This window comes from Erpetoichthys calabaricus, chromosome 11 (assembly GCF_900747795.2).
Source record: "Erpetoichthys calabaricus chromosome 11, fErpCal1.3, whole genome shotgun sequence".
Classification (NCBI taxonomy): Eukaryota; Metazoa; Chordata; class Cladistia; order Polypteriformes; family Polypteridae; genus Erpetoichthys; species Erpetoichthys calabaricus.
The window spans coordinates 45,329,983-45,356,447 of record NC_041404.2 but is presented as its reverse complement, the minus strand read 5'-3'; the positions used below and the strand labels follow the sequence as shown (position 1 = coordinate 45,356,447).

General features: G+C 39.6%; 1 protein-coding gene across 1 annotated transcript in view; it reads right to left on the bottom strand.

Moving 5' to 3' along the window:
* pdgfrb (platelet-derived growth factor receptor, beta polypeptide) overlaps positions 1–26,465 on the bottom strand; it is a 148,080-nt gene that overhangs the window by 64,486 nt on the left and 57,129 nt on the right. Inside the window, exons 3-6 of the mRNA XM_051933722.1 lie at positions 23,986–24,270; positions 18,997–19,260; positions 12,181–12,311; positions 3,559–3,733 (exon numbers count right to left, since the gene is read on the bottom strand). Of these exons, the coding sequence (XP_051789682.1) occupies positions 3,559–3,733; positions 12,181–12,311; positions 18,997–19,260; positions 23,986–24,270 (855 nt within the window). The remainder of the gene's footprint in view (positions 1–3,558; positions 3,734–12,180; positions 12,312–18,996; positions 19,261–23,985; positions 24,271–26,465) is intronic.

The window sequence follows — 26,465 nt, the reverse complement described above, 5'->3', positions numbered from 1 at the left end:
ATAACCTGCAGACTTTATCAAAATATAACAAGAATATAACTTGACAAATCCGCTTGAACAGGACAGGCGGATCTCAAAAGCGGGGCCCAGTCACCCCACTTGCCACCCCCAAACGCCGATCTTGCCTTACGGTGAGTTTTTCTTACAATATCTGGATCTAATCTCCTCAGATTACCCATGACCAATTTTTTTTATTTTATTTGAGTTTGACATATCCAAAATCTTTAGTACAAATTTTTTGTGAGAATTGTTTAATAATCAATTAAAAGTATTTTTGATTTTTTCTGTTTTAGTCTCATCCAGCCATCCCTGTTAAGTGGTAAACTCAGAGATATGCAGGTGGATGAGCCTGTGGTGTCCTGATGATGGACTGTCTGACGGGGAGACCACAGTTTGCGACACACAAGGAGTGTGTGAGCAACACAAGGAACAGGCCTGTCTGCTTTTCTCTTCACTCTGCATACCTCAGACTATAAATAGAACAGCAGCTCATGTCACCTGCAGAAATTCACAGATGTTTTTGCACTTATGGGGTGTACTGATAAAGGGGGATGAGACAGAGAAGAGGAGTCAGGGGGAGAGGATTCCTTCTTGGAGCAAACAGAATTGTCTGCAACTTAACATCAGCAAAACCAAGGAACTGCTTATTGACTTTCACCACATCAAAGACCCTCTATGCCCAGTCACTATTTAAGGAGTGGATGTAGAAGTGGTCCACTCCTACAAGTATTTGGGGGTCCACATTAATGACAGACTGTACTGGTCTCAGGATACAGAGGAACAAAATAAGAAAGGGCAGAGCAGACTCCTCTTCCTCAGGAGACTGCGTTCCTTTAATGTGGGAAGTGACATCCTTCATATTTTCTACAATTCTTTGATGACCAGTGCAATTTTTTGTATTATGGTGTAACTTCAAGAGAGGCCCACTGAATAAACAAGCTAATTAAAAGGGCAAGCTCAGTTATGGGACACACTCTGGACCCCTTGGATGTAATAGAAAAGGAGTGAATGAAAACAAAACTGAGTGCCTTTATAAACAATGCTGCACATCATCTCTCCAACACACCAAAACTGAGGACTTTCAGTTGACGAATTACTCAACAAAAGTGTATCAAGAAATGCGAGTGAGGCTCCTTTATAGCAACAGCAATATGCCTGCATACTGCCTCACTGGGACTTGGACTGCCATGTTTGAAGTTTTTTTCTTTTTAATTTTCTTGCTTTATAGTCATTCTGGTGTTTGTTCAGAACCAAATGTTAATTTATGTATTTACAGTGCATCCGGAAAGTATTCACAGTGCATCACTTTTTCCACATTTTGTTATGTTACAGCCTTATTCCAAAATGGATTAAATTCATTTTTTCCTCAGAATTCTACACACAACACCCCATAATGACAACATGAAAAAAGTTTACTTGAGATTTTTGCAAATTTATTAAAAAAAAAAAATTGAGAAAGCACGTGCACATGTACAGGTGCATCCTGTTTCCCCTGATCATCCTTGAGATGTTTTTGCAGCTTAATTGGAGTCCACCTGTGGTAAATTCAGTTGATTGGACATGATTTGGAAAGGCACACACCTGTCTATATAAGGTCCCACAGTTGACAGTTCATGTCAGAGCACAAACCAAGCATGTAGTCAAAGGAATTGTCTGTAGACCTCCGAGACAGGATTGTCTCGAGGCACAAATGTGGGAAAAGTTACAGAAACATTTCTGCTGCTTTGAAGGTCCCAATGAGCACAGTGGCCTCCATCATCCGTAAGTGGAAGAAGTTTGAAACCACCAGGACTCTTCCTAGAGCTGGCCGGCCATCTAAACTGAGAGATCGGGGGAGAAGGGCCTTAGTCAGGGAGGTGACCAAGAACCCGATGGTCACTCTGTCAGAGCTACAGAGGTCCTCTGTGGAGAGAGGAGAACCTTCCAGAAGGACAACCATCTCTGCAGCAATCCACCAATCAGGCCTGTATGGTAGAGTGGCCAGACGGAAGCCACTCCTTAGTAAAAGGCACATGGCAGCCCGCCTGGAGTTTGCCAAAAGGCATCTGAAGAACTCTCAGACCATGATAAAGAAAATTCGCTGGTTTGATGAGACAAAGATTGAACTCTTTGGTGTGAATGCCAGGCATCACGTTTGGAGGAAACCTGGCACCATCCCTACAGTGAAGCATGGTGGTGGCAGCATCACGCTGTGGGGATGTTTTTCAGCGGCAGGAACTGGGAGACTAGTCAGGATAAAGGGAAAGATGACTGCAGCAATGTACAGAGACATCCTGGATGAAAACCTGCTCCAGAGTGCTCTTGACATCAGACTGGGGCGACGGTTCATCTTTCAGCAGGACAACGACCCTAAGTACACAGCCAAGATATCACAGGAGTGGCTTCAGGACAACTCTGTGAATGTCCTTGAGTGGCCCAGCCAGAGCCCAGACTTGAATCCGATTGAACATCTCTGGAGAGATCTTAAAATGGCTGTGCACCGACGCTTCCCATCCAACCTGATGGAGCTTGAGAGGTGCTGCAAAGAGGAATGGGCGAAACTGGCCAAGGATAGGTGTGCCAAGCTTGTGGCATCATATTCAAAAAGACTTGAGGCTGTAATTGCTGCCAAAGGTGCATCGACAAAGTATTGAGCAAAGGCTGTGAATACTTATGTACATGGGATTTCTCCGTTTTTTTATTTTTAATAAATCTGCAAAAACCTCAAGTAAACTTTTTTCATGTTGTCATTATGGGGTGTTGTGTGTAGAATTCTGAGGAAAAAAATTAATTTAATCCATTTTGGAATAAGGCTGTAACATAACAAAATGTGGAAAAAGTGATGCGCTGTGAATACTTTCTGGATGCACTGTAGGTAGGTTTTTGTATGTGTTTGGGGGGTCCTGGATTATAGTTTTTAAAATATTTATGTTTTTCTTGAGCCTCTGTAAAGTTTTAATATCCTCTTTGGCAGAAATAATCTGTTTGTTTGTCTGTCTAATCACAGTATATTCCATTCTTTAGTGTTTTCTTATAGATTTAATTATATAATTTGTTCCTTTTTTACATTTAGGATCATCACCTATACTTTTTGCAGACCTCGGTTTAAAAATGAGAGCTGTTTTTCTCAGGAAGTTCCCGTGGTCAGTGTGTTTGTTACCATCTCTGTAGTTTTTAAGTGTTTTCAGCCAATCCGGCTGTATTAGAATTCATTATTCCTATTTTTTTCTGTGCTGGCCAGTTTGATCGCAGTCCTCTTTTTAAGTGAAGAGTCTGGTAAGAAGCAGACTATCTGACTCATCCACTAGTCTGTTCGCCATCTGTGTATTGTTAGGCCCACAAGGCACAACGTGGTGTTTACTCTTTTGTGATATGCAGCTCTCTAAGTCATTCCTACCTAAGTTCATGAACGTTGTTATCCATATGTTTGCACAGAAAATAAAATGAAAGGAGTGAAAGGTGGTTTCTGCATGAAACAGGTATATAACAAATGATAGAAAATACTGAACCAACAGTGATCCCAGAATTAATGCCAACCACCTCATACACCTGAGAGATAAGATTCAGTGGAAATCCTACCGATCACAGTGATGTTGATTTGGTCCTCCGCTTCTTCCTCGTGTATGCCTTGACTGACTCTACAGATGTAGGTGCCTGAATCCTGCAAACTGACACTTGTTATGTTGAGTATTGAGCGTAGGTTCCACTCTGCTCCCGCCGTCACATCTGTTACAGGCTCGATGGTTTTGTTAAACTACAATAGAAGAGAGATCCCTGTTACTTTGAGGTGTCCCTCTCAAATCAAATAGCCAAAAGTAAGGCCATCAATAAAAGGCATGCTGACAGAACGGCACTTCAGTTTAGTTTAGCTTGTTCTTGAATTGCATTCTTCACAGGCAAACATTTACAAATCATAAATACACATGGCTGGTTAAATACATAAGCATCCACATCTGTTTAAATCTAGTGTGAAAGAGGGTTCCATGAAATGTAAAAGTACTCCAAACAAAAAGAAAATGCTGTGTTGTCCATGATGACAGGAGAAATTGGACAGGGTTGAATGGTTAGCTTAAATAATTTATTAGAACATTACAAAAATCTTGACGAGAAGAGGCCATTCAGCTTACCAAGCTCTCCAGTCCTATTCACTTAATTCCTCCAACACAACATCATGTTGAGATTTGAAGGTTCCTAAAGTCCTACTGTGTAGCACATTACTTGGTCACTTATTCCATGTGTTTGTGGTTCTCTTTGTAAAGAACAACTTCCTAATGTTTCTTTGAAATTTATCATTAACAAGTTTCCAACTGTGTCCCCAGGTTCCTGATGAACTAATTTTGAAGTGACCGTCTCGATCCACTGGACTAAATTTCCTTCATAATTTTAAACACTTCAGTCAAGTCTCCTCTTAATCTTCGTTTGCTTAAACTGAAAAGGCTCAGCTCTTTTTTAATCTTTCCTCATAACTCATCTCCTGTAGCCTTAGAATCAGCCTAGTCTCTGCTCTTTTTCTAGCATTTATTTGTCTTTTTTGTTGCCTGAATACCAAAACTGTATGCAGTGCCTCACTTTTCATGCAATTCTCAACTTATGCAAAACAACTGGGGTTTGGAATAAGCAAATAAATAGGATATGGAAATGTTTAACTCATTTATTTAAATGTATTAATTTCTTTAATTACATTAAAACTTAAATCAAAACTGACTTTCAAACCATATGTGTACTGAACAATTGTTTCCTTATTTCAAAAATGCCTGCATTGTCTTTTGTTCACATAGGTTGTCAGTGCTGGGATTTTAATTGCAATCTTAATCATTTGAAGTCTTATACTTTTGTCACTAGGGGGAGACACTCTCTTCTAATGACCTTTGCTCAATATAAAGACTGGAAATTTTAGCTTAGTAACCACAACACACTGCTATCCCCAAACCACTTATTTGTTCAATGCGGAATTAATCAAATTTAGTACTGGCAGCCAGTGTTGCCTACCGGCTATGACACAGAATTGTGAACCGCAATGTTTCCAGGGTAATTCCCACTACTGGCTCATTGTGTGACATTGTAAAAGTGAACTTAATCTTGTTATGCTACAGTTTCTGAAAAAGTATTGTGGCAGACGTCTGGTGATCCTGCCCAGCCGGGATGTTTGGAAGGCCCGGGAGAGGGACAATACCTTCCCCAGGCCACGAGAGGACAGCTGCCCTGGTGTGCATTGGGATCAGAGGTTAGAAGCTCAATTGTGTTGGAGCCCGTGGCCTCCGTCAGGGGGAGCCCAGAGGATTACAGAGCCTTGGACTGCAGCACTTTCTCCACACCTGGAAGTGCTGCCAGAGGAGAATCCAGACACACCCGGAGTGCTTCCAGGTGCTCATGCAGCACTTCTGCCACACCAGGAAGTGCTGCCAGAAAATTATTACAGAGCGCCTGGAGCACAACTGGGGCATTATAAAAGGGGCCACCTCACTCCATTAAAGGAGCCAGAGTCGGGAGGAGAGGAGCAGAAGCAGCAGAAGAATCAGGAGAAGAGAGAAAAGAAAGGACTGTGAGTGAATGGTGGCTGTTAGAGCATTGTGTGGTCTTGTAAATTGGAAGAAGAATATAAAACGTGTGTGTTTTCTGGACATCTGGTGTTTGTCTGTCTGTGTTTGGGGGCTGAACTTTCACAGTATATATATTTTAAGAGATAACCTGTCACTAATCGAGATCAGTCAGTCTCAAAGTGAGGTCCATAAACATGAGCTGAGTGGTCCACACAGCTATGAGTACAGCATTTAAGGAGAAATCTTGTACCTTGTGACTTTGGGTACTTCTTCAAACTTTCAGTGTATGTCCCTTCCCTCTGTCAGCGTGTGGGGCTCTCTTTTAAATCCACTTTGATACACATCACAGTGAAGCCAATGGCCTCTGTTCCACCTCTGCTACATCAGTGCTGTTTAGACTGTGTTCTGTTATGCTTTTGTTGAAGCTGAGGGGCTATTATGGATTATTAGCTGAAATCCAGAACTGCAAAACACAGATCTGGCAACACTGGCTTTAAATGTATTTTTCATATAAATACTTGTACTAAAATAAATATGGTAATTGTAATGTGAAATGTACACTAAGAAGTGTTGTGTGATAGGTGGTCAAAGCTTTGACTTTGGAAAGTTGGTCGTTAGGCCAAAACACTTTGAGAATCAATGAACCTACATAGAAATTCTGTAATATTAATTTAGGAGCAATTCAGCAAATGACAGCAGTAGGCAGATAGGGTGTGATGGTAACTGTGGGCACTAGGCCACTTTACTATTGTCATGGTTAAGCCAGGGTTCCCTCCTTGATTTATGTTTAAATTTCCTTTTTTTCAGGGTTCATTACTCATTTTTCATTATTGTTCATTATTTTCTGTTGTTTCTGATAACAGTGTTCTTTTCATTTATTATTTGACGAATAATGTATTTTCTGTTAATTTTGTTAATTTTAGCTATTATTTAGTTTCTGTTTATGTTATCCTGTTCTTTGATGTTCCATGTATTTTATGCGTGAATCCCCAAGAGGCATGGTTACACTTTTACCACAGTATAGGGCCCGTCCCCAGCTAATAAAGGCAGCCTGAGAAGTATGAATGTGAATTTCCCCTTGGGATTAGTAAAGTATCTATCTATCTATCTATCTATCTATCTATCTATCTATCTATCTATCTATCTATCTGTCTGTCTGTCTGTCTGTCTGTCTGTCTGTCTGTCTGTCTGTCTGTCTGTCTGTCTGTCTGTCTGTCTGTCTGTCTAAAGTCCCTTTGCGGTTAATTTAAGTTTGGTTGTCTTTGTGAGAATTTCTTTCTTCATTATATTTTTGCATGAATTTTGATTATTTTGCTTCTAATTCAAGAATTACAATTAAGAATTCTGATGTTGTTTACCATCAGTGGGGGCACAGATAAGGAAAGTGACCTGGAGAAGCATGTAGTTAGAAACAGGCAGAAGTTTGAGCTAGCCAAATAGTCAAATTCAGAGCACAAGAATGGAGTCAGAAACCAAGAAGCGAAAGCAAAATGTCAAATACCAGCATATTAAAAATAAATAAATCGCAAGGAAAAAGTCACAGAAAGAATTAATCTGATTATATATATTGCCAGTTGCATAAGGCAATTGTATAAAACTAATAAATCCAATGTGAATTTGGGGCATATGAGAGCATGAGGGCAACCATTAAGAAGTATATTAGAGAAGCTAAAAGGCAGTTAAAGAGGAATATAGCAGATAAGGCCAAAGATGGCTCAAAGAGATTATTTCAGTATTTTATTAGTGACAAAACAGTCAAAGGGGAGGTGAAGTGCATCAGGAATAGTAAAGTGGAATCAAAAATGCAGACAGTAAAAGGGCAGATGCTCAAAACTTGCATTTTGCTGAGGTCTCCAAAAGTGAGAAAGTGGATAACCTCACAGAAGTAACAAGGACTACTAAGGAGGTACTGAGTGCTTTGGAAATATTAGAGGGAGAAGTGCTGCTCAGATTTAAAAAGCTGAAATTAAACAAATCACCAGGACCAGATAATATTTACCATGAAGTTCTTAACCCTTAAATCAGCCAGAACAGGCTATAGTCCGTTCCCAGTTCAATTTACCAGCACGCTGAAGCCAAGTATATTTGGTGGCATTCATTTGTTGAACGCCGCAACTGGCTATAGTTGGTTCCCCGTTCAATTTTCCAGCACGCCGGAGGTGATCAGTCAGTGCCATACATTCGTTGAGCAGCCAGCGCATGATCACTGCCATGCCCTGCAGCATCAATGTCCCTGGGATTCAGCCGCTGCACTACACTAGCCTCAGACTAGCGTCAGCGTTGGTCTTTGTGTGCTTGCGTGCAGCTAGTTCAAGTGCAGCTGGCTCAGTGATTTACTGAATTTCATTAATGGTGTCAGCTGCACCCTCTATATATAATAATAGATTATTGCAGTAGTTTTTTTTATAGTTTTACAGTTTATTGGCAGTGTGTAAAATGATCAGTGTTGCAGTAATTGTGATGCACTTTGCATGAAAACAATATGTGTTCCATTAAAATTTCACTTTTTCTTGGTGAATTGCGACATTTCCTTAAAAAGTGCAGCAAAAAAGTATTTGGCGTCCAGGGGTGCATTAACCCGTGACCCTGTGTTTGGATTCAGCGGGTTGGAAAATGGATGGATGGATGGGTGCATTAACCCCCCAAGTATGTGGCAGTTTAAGGGTTAAGGAGTATAATACTTACAAATATAAACCATTTATGAATATTTTTTGGAAGTCACAGTGCATTGGGAAAATTCCAAAGGACTGGAAAATGGCAAATATTATCCCATTATACAAAATGGTTGATCGGGCAAGTCTAAGCAGCTGTAGGCCAGTAAGTTTAATGTGCAGGTAAATTAATGGAAGGAATTATTAAGGCAAAGATTAAACAACACATGGCAAGAACAGGAGTTTAGTGAACAATCGACATGGGTTTAAAAGAGGGAGGTCGTGTTTTACAAATATTCTGGAATTCTATGAGGAAGAAACAAAAGGATATGATCAAAGTACACCTTGCGACTTTAGGGACTTTCAAAACTAAACTTGATGTTATTTTGGAAGAAATAAGTGGATAAGGACTGTCAAGATGTGTTGGGCTGAATAGCCTTTTACTATCCACATTGTTCTAATGTTCTAAAAGATAGTACCTCACCTCACAGTACAACTTGGACAGCCAAAGAAAAATATAGCAGAATATAAACATGATTGACTCATGAATAAAGGATAAACAGTATATGGGATATCCATCCATCCATCCATCCATTTTCCAACCCGCTGAATCCGAACACAGGGTCACGGGGGTCTGCTGGAGCCAATCCCAGCCAACACAGGGCACAATGCAGGGAATCAATCCCGGGCAGGGTGCCAACCCACCACAGGACACACACAAACACACCAAGCACACACTAGGGCCAATTTAGAATCGCCAATCCACCTAACCTGCATGTCTTTGGACTGTGGGAGGAAACCTGAGCGCCCGGAGGAAACCCACGCAGACACGGGGAGAACATGCAAACTGCACGCAGGGAGGACCCGGGAGGCGAACCCGGATCTCCTAACTGCGAGGCAGCAGCGCTACCACTGCGTCACCGTGCCGCCCTTGTATATGGGATATGAGAATCAGAATACCATCAAACAGAAGTCTCACACTGAGCATATTTTTCTTTGACTTTCCAAGTTGTACTGTGACGTGGATTCTAAAGTCGGATACCAAGGCATCATTTTCAATGACCATATGACCTTTAAACTCCTTGCCAATTCAGATGACATCAGTGCCTCATCTCCCTCAGAATGCTGGGATGTTCCCATGGATACAGCAGACACAAATAGCACAAAACAGCAGCCATCATGAGAACCAAAAGAGTGTCATGTTAACATTTTGGATCTTTTGTTTTTGGATTGTGTGTTGGCAACTCCTTTTGTCACGTTTTTTGAATTCTTTTTCTTATTAAATAAATATTTTTATGTATAAAGATAAAGATTTTACCATTTCCTTTCAGAAACTTTGAATTACTGAGATTTTAAATCATGTTTATGTGCTTTTGAAGGTAAAGTGCATTTTGGCCTGGTATAGGCTGACATTATTCAGTATAGTTAGGTTTTTGGCTGCCTACATGTGGAACGTTTCTGGGCTAGGTGGTATGCATTCCAGCCTGCTTCTAAGTTATTTTGGGAGGCCTCACACCACTTTGGTCATTTCATGTGTATGCAAAATTCCCTGCTTCACATTCAAGATGGGCAAGACACAGCCAGTGGGTCTACTGCACATGCACAGGTTGAGTGTTCAAAGACTCTTTGCTTGTTTGTGCTTTCTGTTCGGTGTTTGATTCAAAACCCTCTAACTGTGTGTTGTGTGTTGCTGGCAAAGTACAGTATGTTTTCTATTGCACCTTTAATAATTAGCATGTTAAGTTTATAACCAACACTTTAACTTATAATAAAATTTAGTTCTCTTAAATGCACCATAATAACTATGTTTCTACTGGGGAATGAGCAGGTTATTAATATTATTCACTGTTAATTTTCAAGAGCAAGACACTGTACTTACTTTGTACCAAGACACAAATTTTGACATGTTTTGAATGTGCAGAATTGTATTAAAATGTCAGGTATTTCCCTTTTTGTATACAAATGCCATCTTGGGCCTTACGCAGTACCCGTATTTGGAAACTGGAGTAATAGTGCCATCTATTGATTGGCTTAATGAATAACATTTCAAGTGAAAATTTGATGGTTATAATTACTCTTCCTGGGTAATTTATTAAATATCAGTTTGAGACATATGTTTGATTTGCACTCCATTAATATTTATGTGCTTAACATGTTTATTACTATACCACACATACATACATACATACATACATACATACATACATAAACAAACACACACAAATTTGTTGCGACCCTTACAGCTCTTTGAAAATATGCTGCATGCCCCCTGAAAAATAATTAAATGAAAAGCTATTGTCCCCTGTGTAAAAAAGTGTGAAAAAAGATCAAATGTTGCTTATTCTACAAAGATATTCTAAAATGTTCTGGCAAATTTGTTGGGAACCTTTAGACGAGATTCTAAATAATCGGATTCACATAATTTTTCAGACTAGCTGTTTTCTTTAATTAGTATGACACATATCTCCAATTGTGTAATCAGTCATTCTGTTTGATGTTCCTGTGACAACTGTTGCAAATATTATTTAGAAGTTTAAAGTCCATGGGACCATAGCCAGCCTCCCTGGAGGTGGCCACAAAAGGAAAATCAACCCCAGAATGGGCAGAAGGATAGTGAGAATGCTACACAAAAAGCCATAGACAACTTCCAAAGAAATGCAAGCTGAATTTGAATGTCAAGTTCCATCAGTGTCTTATTGTACCATCCTTTGCTTTTTGATTGACGTGGGCTCAATGGAAGAACACCCAAGAGGACTCCGATGTTTAAAGACAAACATAAAAAAGCCAGGCTGGAATTTGCTAAAAAATGTATATTGACAATACACCATGCTACTGAGCGAATGTCCTTTGGACAAATTAGACAAAACAGGAGCTTTTTGACAAGTCACATCAGCTCTATGTCCACAGATGTGAAAATGAAGCTTTCTAAGAAAAGAACATCATACCTACTGTGAAACAAGGAGGAGGCTCGGTTATGTTTTGGGGCTGCTTTTCTGCATCTGGCCACAAAATGCCTTGAGTCTGTGCAGAGAAGAATGAGATCTCAAGACTGTCAAGACATTGTGGAGCGAACTGCACTGCTCATTGTCAGAAAGCTGTGTCACAGTCACAACTCATGGATCCTCCAACAGGATAATGAGTCAAAAGACACAGCTAAACAATGGCTAAGAACAAAACATTGGACTATTTTGAAGAGTTCTTCTATGAGCCCTGATTTGAATCCAACCATCAAATGTCTATGGAAAGAACTAAAACTTGCTAGGGACAAGTGGGCCCAAGGACCTGTGGAGAGGTGCAGAAGTCTACCTGAGAGCTCCAGGAATTATTTATTGGCAATGATGGCCTCTAAAGGTTATGCAAAAAAATATTAGGTTAAGGTCCCATCATTTTCACTTGTGGTATTATTTGAAATATTTTGCTGAATCAAAACTCAAAAGCAAAGTCTGATTTTTGTTAAATACAGAATAAATAATGAAGGGTGCCAATTACTGTTTCAGTGTCAGTTTTAAGTCATGTCAGACACAATTGTGGGTTCTTCTTTATCTTGTGGACAAATTTGTTAATTGAAGTTCATTAAAGTGTTTGCTGCAGAGCCTCAAAGGGTGTTCAAATCATACTCTGGTACGGCTGCTGTTCTTTCTAACTGAAGGATTAGACCAGCTGATGTACAATCTGCCCTCACAAGTGTGAGTACAGTAATCATAACTAATCCCACTGTTAGACACTTTTTGGATAGGACATTTCCTGTTGGAAAACAATCGGTACGGCTACCCTAACACACTTTAGTGCTAAATTATTAACAGTGGAATCCACTCTTGTCCTCTTCCCAGAGGCTGGTTGAGCTGCTTGAGAGCATCCTTCTTTTTTGGGGGAAACAAATAATGATTATTTCCATAAAAATAATGACAAATTGTGCAGTGAGGATATTCACACATTTTCTACAGTCACTGCAAAGTACACTGTGTAAGGATGCAAAAGAAAGCAAAGCATATGGTGAACAGACAGCTTACCACTTTTCTTGGATAGTCCCAGTTGAATAACGCCAGCTCTGATCCATGTGTCGTGCAGTTAACAACGAGAGGTTCTCCTTGCTTCACTACTTGCTTGGAGGCATTAATGAAAGCTCGAAACACCTCAGGTACTGCCAAAATATTATAGTATATAATATGTAAGTTTTTATTACAGTAATGCACAACATTTAAATAATTTAATAGAAAGCTCTCAGTGGAAACATTGGAAATGTTACACCCCTGAGGTAAAGTATTTCAGTTATGAAGCACAAATACAAAATGAAGATGAGAGTATATAGTATACTTATGTCTTTGCACTGCTTTTGGAATCTCAAAAGAAAGCAAGTGGAGTGTACTGCGAGATTACCGAACGATAATGTGATTTATACAAAATACACTCACCAGGCGCATTCTTGGAAAAGCCTGTACACCTGCTTATCCATGCAATTAATTAATCAGCCAATCGTGTTGCAGCAGCACAATGCATAAAATCATGCAGATACACCTCAGGAGCCTCAGTTAATGTTCACATCAAAAACCAGAATGGGGAAAATATGTGATCTCAGTGATTTCAACCATGGCGTGATAGTTGGTGCCAGATGGGCTGGTTTGATTAGTTCCGTAATTGATGATCTCCTGGGATTTTCAAACGCAGAGGTTATTTGGAATGGTGCGAAAAACAAAACACATCCGGTGAGCGTCAGTTCTGTGGAGGGAAATGCCTTGTTGATGAGACAGCCAGAGGAAAATGGTCAGACTTGTTTAAGCTGACAGAAAGACTACGGTACAGTAACTCAGACAACCACTCGTGCCCAACGTGTCGAACTTTGAGGTGGATGTGGTCCAAAAGCAAAAGACCGTGTCGGGTTACACTCCCATCAGCCAAGAATAGAAAGCTAAGGCTGCAGTCCCATAGGAATGAAAAATTTGAAAAGAAATCTTTCTTTAATATCATTTTTGGTTTCTCCTAGACAACAATGAGATCAGAAAGAAATAAAAGTCTTTTCTTTTTTTGTCTACTGGCTCTAAGGCTAGGGATCTGCACCGGCAATCAGAAGGTTACCGTTCGAATCCTGTACATGCCATAAGTGATTCCATTCCGTTGGACCCTTGAGCAAGGCCCTTAACCTGCAATTACTCCGTCCTGGGTATGACGTTAACCTGCATTCAGCCCTGAAAGCAGGTCCTTCAATTTGCAGGGAGAACTCAGGGGTTGGTGGCAGGATTGACACTCCAATCAATTTAAAAATACCTCACACTGTTCGATTCAATTATCAATTACAAGTGTCTCTTGAATTTCAACAAATAATTCAGCAAAGCCACCCTATGGACTCAGACTTTCCATAGTAACGTCTTGACATTTTTTTTTTTTTTGTAATTTCAAAGTATTTGCATTGTGTGCTCATAAATATATGGTGAAATGAATGTACGGTAATAATATAACACTTCTAATAGGATTACAATACTGTAATGCGTAATGCTATTAGCTACTCTAATTTATATTGCTGGGCTCCAATTAGGTCATACTCATTATGAAAGGCAGGCAGTGTGGGATAGTAGTTAAGACTTCAAAACCCGAGGTTGTAGTTTCAAATCCCACTACTGACACCACTGTGTTACTATGAACAATTCGCTCCAATTGCAAAACAAAAGAAATGTAACCAATCGTATCTCAAATGTTGCAAGACACCTTGGATAAAGGCATATGATCAATAATCAGTGCAAAATAAATGTGAAGTCTGAAAAGAGATCTCACAAAATACACCATGCTTTTCAAACCAAATTCTTCATTTTGACTCCTTTTAACTCCGCTGTATCTCATGTCTCCTTTTTTTGTCTAAAGCTGTTTCTCCTAAGGAATTCTAGGATAAACATCTGTGACAAAGTTGATTCTTCAGCTAAACATACACAAGAATTTCTGTTAATTCTCATGAGTCATCAAAGATAAACCTTTGGGCGGTAAAATTTTCCTATGAGGTGGGCACAGGGTCAATAAAACTAGACATTTTAATACCAGAAAAATGTAGCCTGGACTGGTGAATCTCGATTTCAGCACAGAAGGCAGGGTTAGTATTTGGCACCCAAATCCATGCACCCAAAATGCTTTGTCTCAACAGTCCAGGCTTGTTTATACTTCACGCTCAGAACGCATCATGGCTGCCACACTTTCCCAGTGTTCATTTGACGCATCCTCTGAGCACGTCTTCAGAAATTAACATGACCCGTGCGCGAGTTGAAGTACCAACAAAAAGTTGGGGGGCGCCGTTTGATAAAAGTCGGAATGTGACGTCAGAGTCTCTGTTTGCTATTTACATGTGACAGAAAGCTGATTTGAGGATCCTTCAGGATTGATGTGCGCGCTTCGATGTTTGATAAATGGTTCGATGTGGTGAAGCAAAATGCTGACATACAAATGCATCCGTGGTACTTTTATATTCAAGCATCGCATATTCCCAATTGTAATAACACAATACATTTTAAAAGTCACACATACTATCTTCCATGACGTCTTTTTTTTTTTTTTGCACCTTCACAACAACATCAGAATGTACGGCACTGTATTTGAGCCACAAAAAAAAATTAAGGACATTGTGAAAAGGTGTATTTTGTGATTAAAGTGGAAATTTCAGCTTTAATCTCGAAATGTTCACTTTAACCTCGTAGTTTACTTTATAATTAAAGTAGGCCATCATAAACATCATCTTAAAATCAAACCAGTTGTTAATCGCTATGCGCTTCTGGGGCTTCCTCCTGACCTGACAGCAGTGGCAAGCAGCAATAGATCACCACAAAGAACACATTAAATTTATGATATTCCAACTCTCTGCAAATTTAGAATCCTTAGATTTATACTTGATATCACTTTCATGATGAAATGCATTAAAGTATGTATGTAACGTTTTACAGATAAGTGGTTAACTTCATTTAAATAACGAATAGATGGATGGATACTGTTAATAATTACACATATGTGGGTGGCACGTTGGCAGAGCGGCAGCATTGCTGCCTCGCAGGGAGTCATGTCGCTGGTGTTCCCTGTCTGGAGTTTGCATGCTTTCCTAGTGGGTTTCCACCATGTGCTCTGGTTTCCTTCCAAAGATATGAAGGTTTGGGTATTTGGTGACGCTAAAATGGCACCAGTGTATGTGTGTGCTTGTATTCACCTTGCGATGAGCTGACGCCCCGTCCAGGGATTTTGTTTCTGTCTCGCACCCGACACTTGCTGGAAGGAGCACGTCCCTGGATTGATGGATATTGTAGCAAGGTGTGTTTGAAATTTAATGGATGTTTCATGCAATTCACAACACAGCTAAGCAGAACGTTTTCTCGCCATAATGATATCTCGCACTGCCTCCTGGTGGAATCTTCCAGATTTACATAAAGTACACGCGCAAGTATTGTGGGAATGCAGCCCCCTTGTACACAGCAGACACGACATCAAGGTCCAAGACACACACGTTTATTGCCTTTTCTTTTTGGCACAACACACAATGATTCAGTCGCAAGACTCAGTCCCTTCTTACTTTGCCCTTCTTTCTCTCTCTGCCGTCTTTACTCCTCCACACACAAGCTCCGTCTCTTTCCTCCCAACTCAGGCTCATCTACTGGTGGGAGGCGGCCTCTTTTATAACAACCCAGAAGGACTCCAGGTGCTCTGTGACAATCTTCCGGCGGTACTTCCTGGTGTGGTGGAAGTGCCTCATGAGCACCCGGAAGCACTCCAGGTGTCCCTGGAATTCCTTCTGGCAGCACTTCCAAGTGTGACGGAAGTGCTGCCATCCAGGGTTCCATAAATGTCCGGGTGCCCCCATGCAGACCAGGGCGGCTGCCCTCTCGTGGCCCAGAGGAGGTATTGGCTCTCTCCCAGTTTTTCCAGGCAACCCGGCTGGGTAGGATGCTGGGTAGGATCCCCAGCCGTCCACCACTGTATAAACAGTACAATGCTTGCATAGCAGTAGCGTCCACTGGAGCGCGCATCACGTTGCATGAAGTATAAACCTGGCCTCAGAGTAATGATGTGTGGAATTTCAAAATGGTGTTTTTAAATGAAAATATTTTCCAACAACAATGGCATTTTTCACATCCTTTACAAAAGTATCCTCACTAAAATTACAAAAACATGTTTGACATACAGTAGATGTTTGCTTACACTGGTTATGTACACATCAGTGGAAAAATAAGTAAACGCAGCGCACAAAGGGATTTATTCCAAAACTGTAGCAATCAGTCAATTATTTGTTTTTTCTGCGTATACAGGTGCTGGTCATAAAATTAGAATATCATGACAAAGTTGATTTATTTCAGTAATTCCATTCAAAAAGTGAAACTTGTATATTAGATTCATTCATTACACACAGACTGATGTTTAATCAAATGTTTATTTCCTTTAATGTTGATGATTATAACTGACAACTAATGAAAGTCCCAAATTCAGTATCTCGGAAAATTAGAATATTGTGAAAAGGTTCAATATTGAAGACACCTGGTGCCACACTCTAATCAGCTAATTAACTCAAAACACCTGCAAAAGCCTTTAAATGGTCTCTCAGTCTAGTTCTGTAGGCTACACAATCATGGGGAAGACTGCTGACTTGACAGTTGTCCAAAAGACGACCATTGACACCTTGCACAAGGAGGGCAAGACACAAAGGTCATTGCTAAAGAGGCAGGCTGTTCACAGAGCTCTGTGTCCAAGCACATTAATAGAGAGGCGAAGAGAAGGACAAGATGTGGTAGAAAAAAGTGGACAAGCAATAGGGATAACCGCACCCTGGAGAGGATTGTGAAACAAAACCCATTCAAAAATGTGAGGGAGATTCACAAAGAGTGGACTGCAGCTGGAGTCAGTGCTTCAAGAACCACCACGCACAGACGTATGCAAGACATGGGTTTCAGCTGTCGCATTCCTTGTGTCAAGCCACTCTTGAACAAGAGACAGCGTCAGAAGCGTCTCGCCTGGGCTAAAGACAAAAAGAACTGGACTGCTGCTGAGCGGTCCAAAGTTATGTTCTCTGATGAAAGTAAATTTTGCATTTCCTTTGGAAATCAAGGTCCCAGAGTCTGGAGGAAGAGAGGAGAGGCACAGAACCCACGTTGCTTGAGGTCCAGTGTAAAGTTTCCACAGTCAGTGATGGTTTGGGGTGCCATGTCATCTGCTGGTGTTGGTCCATTGTGTTTTCTGAGGTCCAAGGTCAACGCAGCCGTCTACCAGGAAGTTTTAGAGCACTTCATGCTTCCTGCTGCTGACGAACTTTATGGAGATGCAGATTTCATTTTCCAACAGGACCTGGCACCTGCACACAGTGCCAAAGCTACCAGTACCTGGTTTAAGGACCATGGTATCCTTGTTCTTGATTAGCCAGCAAACACGCCTGACCTTAACCCCATAGAAAATCTATGGGGTATTGTGAAGAGGAAGATTCAATACGCCAGACCCAACAATTCAGAAGAGCTGAAGGCCACTATCAGAGCAACATGGGCTCTCAAAACACCTGAGCAGTGCCACAGTCTGATCGACTCCATGCCACGCCGCATTGCTGCAGTAATCCAGGCCAAAGGAGCCCCAATTAAATATTGAGTGCTGTACATGCTCATACTTTTCATGTTCATACCTTTCAGTTGGCCTACATTTCTAAAAATCCTTTTTTTGCATTGGTCTTAATTGATATTCTAATTTTCCGAGATACTGAATTTGGGACTTTCATTAGTTGTCAGTTATAATCATCAAAATTAAAAGAAATAAACATTTGAAATACATCAGTCTGTGTGTAATGAATGAATCTAATATACAAGTTTCACTTTTTTAATGGAATCACTGAAATAAATCAACTTTGTCATGATATTCTAATTTTATGACCAGCACCTGTATGTAGAATTCAAGCTGTAGAAAATGTAATTTAGATGCACACAGGTACACAACATAACAAGTGGCATGGAAAGGAACTCGTCTATAACTACTATGTTGGAATACGGTTTTCTTCAGTGAATGGTGAGCAATTATGTATTGAGACATTGTAATCAGGGCTGTCGCCGCCAGGGTGGAGATCATAATGGGGGTTACCCAACCACATGGGTTAGCTACAAAACAGTTGGTTGACACACTAATAAGCTTGGCCTAGGCTGCAAAATAACCTAACACCAGCACTGATTGTAATAAGCAGAATCCAATCAAAGAATGGGCTACACAATAAGCCTGAACAAATCAGATCGCAAATAAAGTCAGTATTTTGGAATAGTTTACATTTTCGAACCTCCACTTTGCAATGCTGAGACTGTGTTTTCGGAAGTGCACGGCTCTATAAAGAGTTTTCAAAAGTCTCAGTTTTCAGGTGTTAAAATGCCAGGGTATTTTGGACGAAAGGCAAAAAATGGCCAATTTTTAAATCAAAACGAAGTAGTTTGAAGATATTCTTTATGTCCTGCTGGTGGGGTATACCTGTACTAGCAGTGTGGGTCTCACTGTCTTTTCAGCAGCTGACTTTTTTCTACTATGTGCTATCCTAGTAATTCACTTGTCAACCATTAAAGTGGGTAAAAAAGACGGAAGAAGGAATACCATTATTTAGAAACTAAACACTCAGTCAGTTTGCAAGTAGATATGGGGCAAGCCTAGGCTCTGACTTGTTTTAGCACTCTAACATTGCTTTAGTAATTGAAAAAACATCAATTATATAGCATAATTTTAAAGGAAGGTAAACAGATTACATGCTCAATGTTCAAATCTACAGAGAACATTTTGGTTCTTCATTGATGACATCATGCTTTTTAGTAGTGTTCAGTAACTAACTTCACTTAAATTAACCGAGAATGATTCACCTTCAATGCTGTAGACATAGAACAGATCTGAGTCTTGATCTTCATCTTTCATGGTGGCTTTGCAGAAATAAGCTTTGTCCTCCACAATCCCAGTGAAGCCTTCTGTTGGTTGGTATACTCCCTCTATCGGTTGCATACTTTTCTTTTCGTAAAGAGTGACTACAGTCTCGGGGTTTGTAACAAGACACGGGATGGTGGCTTCAGCTGCTGTCTTCATCACTACTGAATTCTTGTAATCCACTGGAAGGAACCACAGCTGTGGATCTGGAAAAGAAGCATCAACTGTTAGAACAAATGAAATCCAGGCTATTGAGTTCAATGTCCTTGCATCCCACTGTTTATTGCATTGGATATTTCTGTTCATCTTAATATAAATCTTGATGCTCAACTGTTATGGCTCCTCAAAGCCAAGGTTAGAGTATTTATCTCTAGATTTGATGGACCAGTTACTCTTGTTCTGATACCCTTTCTCACCATTTTAGTGACTCATAAAATAGTTTTTGTTTGCTTAATTAAATTGTTTTACTTTAATGATGGCCCTTCATAACACGATGAGCTACTTGTTTGTCAGTGTCGGCCCTTTAAACTCTTCTGTTCAAGCAGGAAATTGGAATTTATGCTGGCGTCTTGGACAGATCCAATCAGCATGTAAGTGCTAGTCCAATTAGTACTTGAAAATTTTGGCAAATGAAGCTATCTCTGTAATATTAAAACAGACAATGATGGACATTATGCCAAAATCAATCATTTAATTAGCATTGTAGTGAGGGGATCCAATCTTTGGCATCTGCTGAATGAACAAAGCCTGACTGTGCAGCTAGAGTACAAGTTTAGAATGGTGTGGTGTGTTTGAGGGCCAAGACAAGCAGAGCACCATATTGGATGACTTCTTCTTTTTCTGTCATGGATCTGTATTAACTGTCTTCAGATCTATTCTAAGTTGATATGTGCAATACATAAGCCGTGAGGCTGTCATGGTTGTATAGGAACACGGAAGATATTCAAAATGTATACTTCCGTGTGAATCTTTAAATTTAATTAAGAAGCTTCACAGCTTAGTCCATGTTACTCCATGAATCAGAGTGTGACATAGTGAGATTTGACACTGTCAAGTTTGTGAACATATCATAAGATTTTATGGGACTGATTCAAAGGGATTACCAGGACAGGACACTGAGGGAGAAGTTGAAACTAACCATCTCCTTTCATACTCTAAAGCCGTGACCCATGTCCATTAGCTCTCCTCCTCCTCCCAAAATCATATAACACAGAAGATATCTTACAATAGTGCTTTATACAACAAGTAAATGGCAGACCCCCACTTGTATGAGTGAAGCACGAGCTCATCTACTGATTTATTTTTTCAGTTCCTGGCAACATTAAATGTGGCCTGTCCATTGTAGTCCCCAAGCCATTTCACTTCTGTGTTTGAATACTTTCTGAATCCATTGTACGAGGGCAATCCCAAAAGCAAGGTTTCCAAAGCGGTGGAGATGTAGAGAAACTGTTCATACGGCTGTTGGCCACACTGTTGTGATTGGTGCTTCCTCCACTCCCAAACAAGCATGCGCGGCTTCGCTGGGATACTCAATCTTGGCTTGGCAGCCCTTGAAAATGGAGCTCCCGTTGAACGCTACCGCCAAGTGCGAAGTTCGCCCAGTTATTCGATTTTTGAACGCAAAAGGCGTTAAACTGGTTGAAATTCATCGCCAATTGACGGAAGTGTATGGACATTCGTGCATGGATGTCAAAAACGTTCGCAAGTCATGTAGAGAGTTTACAGCCGGTCGTACTGAAATTCACCCAGTGACTACCACCTGTTCCCTAAGTTGAAAGAACATTTGTCCGGAAGGCGATTCTGCTCCGACGAAGAGGTGAAAGATGAGGTTCAGTGCTTCCTGAAGGACATGGCGGCGAGCTGGTATGACATGGGCATTCTAAAACTACCACAGCGTCTACAAAAATGCATCGACCGAAATGGTGATTATGTAGAAAAATAAATAAGTCTTTAACCTTTAAAATGATGTAAATATTATAGAAAATAAACAGTTGTTTGCATTTCTAAAAAAATAGGAGACTTTACTTTTGGGATTGCCCTCGTATGTAAAAAATGAATTGATTTGTTCTGCTATTCCTTTATACCAAGGTTATTATAGTTTTGTGTTTTTATATTAGTTTTTATTTCTATATTTTTTCTGACCTTACTTTGAAATTCAGTTTAGTTTTAGTTTTCCTTCATCATGTATTTTTAGTTTTAATTTAGAGAAATAGACATTTCTATTTTATTTTTATATCTATTAGTTTTAGTTTTAGTTTTAGTAATTAAGGTATGGATAAAGAGCTACTATGGAGTTTAGTTTTGTAGGATTTGGATATAATATGAGTTTAATATTACTGGAAGCTTACTACACTACATGGTTAACTAACTGGTTTTGTTTTTGTCTGATAAAAGCCAGCATAATCAAAACCAGATACCGAATACGAACAATTTTATAATTTTTAAAATATTTTGTGCTGAACAAATGGCCATGGATTGTTGGAACTTTTTATCTTTTCCTTTTATTGCCCAGAATGGACTAATTTGTAATGAAATGTGCATTCATTTTAAGGTTTGAGGGTTTTTTTACTGTAACTGTCTACCTCACACAACATTTCCCACTCCAAGACAATGTGCCTATAATGAATGCCTTCAATCTTCTTCTTCTTTCGGCTGCTCCCGTTAGGGGTCACCACAGCGGATCATCTTCTTCCATATCTTTCTGTTTTTTGCATCTTGTTCTGTTACACCCATCACCTGCATGTCCTCTCTCACCACATCCATAAACCTTCTCTTAGGCCTTCCTCTTTTTTCTCTTGCCTGGCACCTCTATCCTTAGCATCCTTCTCCCAATATACTCAGCATCTCTCCTCTGCATATGTCCAAACCAATGAAATCTTGCGTCTCTGACTTTGTCTCCCAACCGTCCAACTTGAGCTGACCCTCTAATGTCCTCATTTTTAATCCTATCTATCCTCGTCACACCCAATGCAAATCTTAGCATCTTTAACTCTACTACCTCCAGCTCTGTCTCCTGCTTTCTGGTCAGTGCCACCATCTCCAACCCATATAACATAACTGGTCTCACTACCGTCCTGTAGACCTTCCCTTTCACTCTTGCTGATATCCGTCTGTCACAAATCACTCCTGACACTCTTCTCCACCCATTCCACCCTGCCTGCAATCTCTTTTTCACCTCTCTTCCGCAATCTCCATTACTCTGTATCCCCATTACTCTGTAATACCCATTACTCTGTAATGAATGCCTTCAATATTGCACTGAAATATCTCCCATACTGGGCTTTGTTATTTTCTACCAGCCATATTGATCTCTGATTCCATCGAAGGCACATACGATTTATAGACAGAATTTTGCCACCTGTAGGCCTGAAAAGATATGTAAAAAGCAGAAAATAGATTCTACTGTGTTCTGACAGGTGTGATAATGAAAATCATGGGGGCTTAGGAAGAACATGGCTCTTAGGCTTGAATCAGTGTGCAGACTCCACCTAGCTGTATTATTAAATGATTTCAGGCATCTGAATTACATTTTGATATACAACAAGCGTAAAGAAAGTAGCACAGTAAATCGCTTTCTATCTCATACGCTTTACGTGCCTGTATTCAGCTGGATCTGTCACTGTAAATGCTGTGTGAACACCCGCCCTCCGTCACCAGCCACCATTCACTGGATGAAACATATGCGGGTGGCTCTTGGTGGATTACTTTCTGTTTTGGAATTATAAGGGTTAAAGACTATTGCAAAGAATATTCATTCAAAAATGAAAACTAAAAATGTTTTTAGTAAATTACTATTTTATTTCAGTTAGTTTTTCCAGCTACTTTAATATTTTTATTTAGTTTTAGTTTTTCCTTTTGGTTTTGTTAATTATTTTATTTCAGTTTACGAAAAAATTTTTTTATAATGGTTTCAGTTTTGATTTTAGTTTTTGTTAACTATAATTAACCTTGCTTTATACACATTGTTTGAATCTCTTTTTCATTTTTTGTTCTGTGTAATATCTCTTTCGTCTAATGTCTTTATTATTTGTCCATACAATGCCTTTATTATTGATTTTAACTTTCAAATTATGTTGAATACTGCTATTAAGGGCCTTAATTTTATCTGACGAAAACAGGCCATTCATTCCAGAAACCGTGTCCATCCTGTTCATCTTGATAGTCCAAAATACCATCAGGTCAAGAGATCTGAAGGTCTCTCAAGTCCTTGTCTCCACCACATTTGTCGGTAATATATTCCATGTGTCTGTGATTCTTTGTGTTAAAATTTGTGCAAAAAGTGCCCTTAACACATTTCTAATCATGTCCCTGTGTTCTTGTGGCAGTTGTAACAGCTGGGTTCTACTCTATTAATTCCTTTCATAATCCAGTCATTTCACCTCTTAATCTCATAAATTGACAAAGATCAACTCCTTCAGTTTCTCCTCATAGCTCATACTTGTTATTCCCAGAATCGGTCAAGTTGCTCTTCTCTGGACCTTCTCTAGTTCTGCTATGTCTCTTTAGTAACATGGAGGCCAAAACTGAACGCAACAGTCAATGTGAGGCCTCACTAGTGTCTAATAAAAATTGATCATCACCTCCTTTGACTTGTTCTCCACACGTTGTGGTGTATAACCTGACATTCTGTTAGCTTTCTCAATGGCTTCTGTACACTGTCTTGATGTAGATAGTGACAAGTCCACTATGACTCCTAGTCTTCTAATCAGGACTTTTTTTTTAAATTTTTTTTGTGACATTGTGCTTTCTATTAAAATATAAAGATTCACAATCTGAAATTCAACACCTTTCTCAAAAGAATACAACTTCATGCAAAGACAGAGAAGTAGCATACAATAACAAATTTAGAATTTATATTATATATATAGAAGCAGATATTACACCCTTGTAGGAATGGAGCATGAGGCATTTGCTTTTAAAGTAACACCCACCTGGAACAAAGATGTAAGTACTTGTTGCTTTGGCCTCTGATGTCTTGTAATGGCACGTGTACAGGCCTGTGTGTGCCCCGGACACATTGTGCAGTGTGAGGTTGCTCTTGTATACTCCATTTATGACCTCAACTGGAGTGACAATAAGCCCATCTCTGTGCCTCCAAAGGATATTCTCAGAACCAGAACAGCTAAGCATGAAGGTGGAGTGTAATTCCACAGTAATCTGACGATCCTCAGGTGAGATTGTCGGCCCAGTGGTAGCAGAGCAGGTCTGGAAACAGACTTAAAGACACAAAAGATGTTCAGAAACACTTAAAATTGTAAACATATACTGAAACACAATGTGGTACTGCCTTTTACACTTGAATGAACTATACAAGAGGATTACTGATACAATATCTCTGATAAGCACATGAAAGAATTTAATCTTTCCAAGGATTTTCATTTTCTGTTAACTCTTGGAATACTTTAAAAGTATTGAGCAGCAGAGCTTGGCAAACTCGTAATGATCAACTTGTATCAACTTCAAACGCTGTGTTTTGTCCTAAGTCTTCACATTTTCATTAAGAACTACTCATCTGAATCAGGACCAGTTCAACCTGCCACATTATGCTCTTTGAATCTCTTATTTCTCATTCTTTGATCTATGAAACATTGGTGTTGCTTGCATCAACTGTTATCAAGCCAGTCCAGGGCTTCATTTCTTTTCTTATGTTATATCTGACTTGACCCATCACAGACTAAACTCTAAAAAAATAAACGTACCAGAAAGGCTAATCTGAGCAATTTAACATTTTTAGGTCCAGATGTTGGGTATTTATTTATATTGTATAAATGCATTTTCTTGCCATTTGTATTAATTATGAATGATTATGTGTTTTATTTTTTTATGTTGCTTTTGTCGATTTTGTTTATGATTGGTTAATTATACTGTGTCTTTATGTACTTGTGTACTCTCTTAATGTCAGTATGTTTCTTGATCTTTGTGGGTGGAGCCCCAAGAGGCGGGGCCACCCTGACATCACTACTGCTGTGCCCTCACTCTGCCTATTAAGTCCTCAGCTAAGGAAGCGACAGAAGGAGAACACTTTTTTGTGAATATTGCCATTCTTCTTCTTCTTCTTCTTCGTTTTATGTTGTTTTTGTGATCTTTTTTTGCTCTGCTTTATTTTAGGATTGCCTTTTAAGCAACTCCCTTGTTGCCTGTCTCGCTCTTTTTACCATTTTCTTGTATTTTTCTTATTTTTGTTCATAAATTATATATATAAAAGTTTATCTTGACTTTTTCACAAAGCCACTTACTTGTAGGTTTTTTTGATATTTTTCTGGAACTTTAAATTTCTTTTGTACGCTTCAATCCCAGATGGGCCTGCTAGGCCTGAAGCAAACCAGGGGGGTGAGGCCTGCTCCAGGCAGACAGCAGAGGCCTTGCCTGGCCAGTAAAGTTATCTGTGGAGCTTTTTAGGAGGTGTTATCTTTGGAACTCCATTTCACAACACCTAAAAGAACCGTTCACACGAGGGATTGAGAAAGAAATGTTTATTTAGATCAGCAACACATTCCATGAATATCATGAATAGCTGATAACTAGTAAGTAGTGAACCGTACCTGCAGCGAAATCTCTGAAATGTTTGGGAACTTCAACAAATTCCATGAAATGCATTGAAGTCAATGGGAATGGAGGAGCTGAACTACTGTACCTTTGAGGGGCTTACAATGGTGCAATGGTGTTTTATTTGTCCGTGAGGGCCATGGAAATATTTGCCAACTATGCTGGACTGATTATTGTGGCCAAAAATGTGTGCTATGAGGCAGCATTACTATCCATAGAGTTACCATGCCTCAAACAAAAATAGACCAAAATTGAATGAATGCCACAAATAAAATACAATAAATGCCCACAAACTAGCAATAATTACAATATCTGTTGTTTCTATATGTATATAGTGTATATCATTGTGTTCACAAAGTTCCAGTCTTGGAGCACAGATGAGCCGTGCCACACAGTGGCAACATCAGACTGGCTTGTTCCATTGTTTGAAGTAGTGGCTTCAGGCTCAGCTGGAACCTCTTTTTTAGTTACTCTCTATCTGTGCAGACACTTTGCACCTTTTTCTTCAGGTGCAAAGTGAAGACGGATACACCTTGTAAGCAGTAATCAATCTTTATTAATATTATATAGGGTTTAGTGTGTTTCCTTCCTTGGAAAGGGGGAGGTGAGGGCTCCTTTAAGGCTTGTATGAGATCATACTTGCAGCACATGGCTAATTATGCATGCAAATTAGCCATGTGGAGCTGTATGGTCAGGGACAAGTGTTACGTATATATCTGGTGGCAGTACTCAAAATATTGTTATTATGGCCAGCTAATGTACCCTTAACATGAAAATCTGCAAGCTAAATAATTAATTTATTTATTTATGTAAACATATGCAGGGTGGATGGTTGGGGTACTGATGTCTCACATGCCAGAAGCAA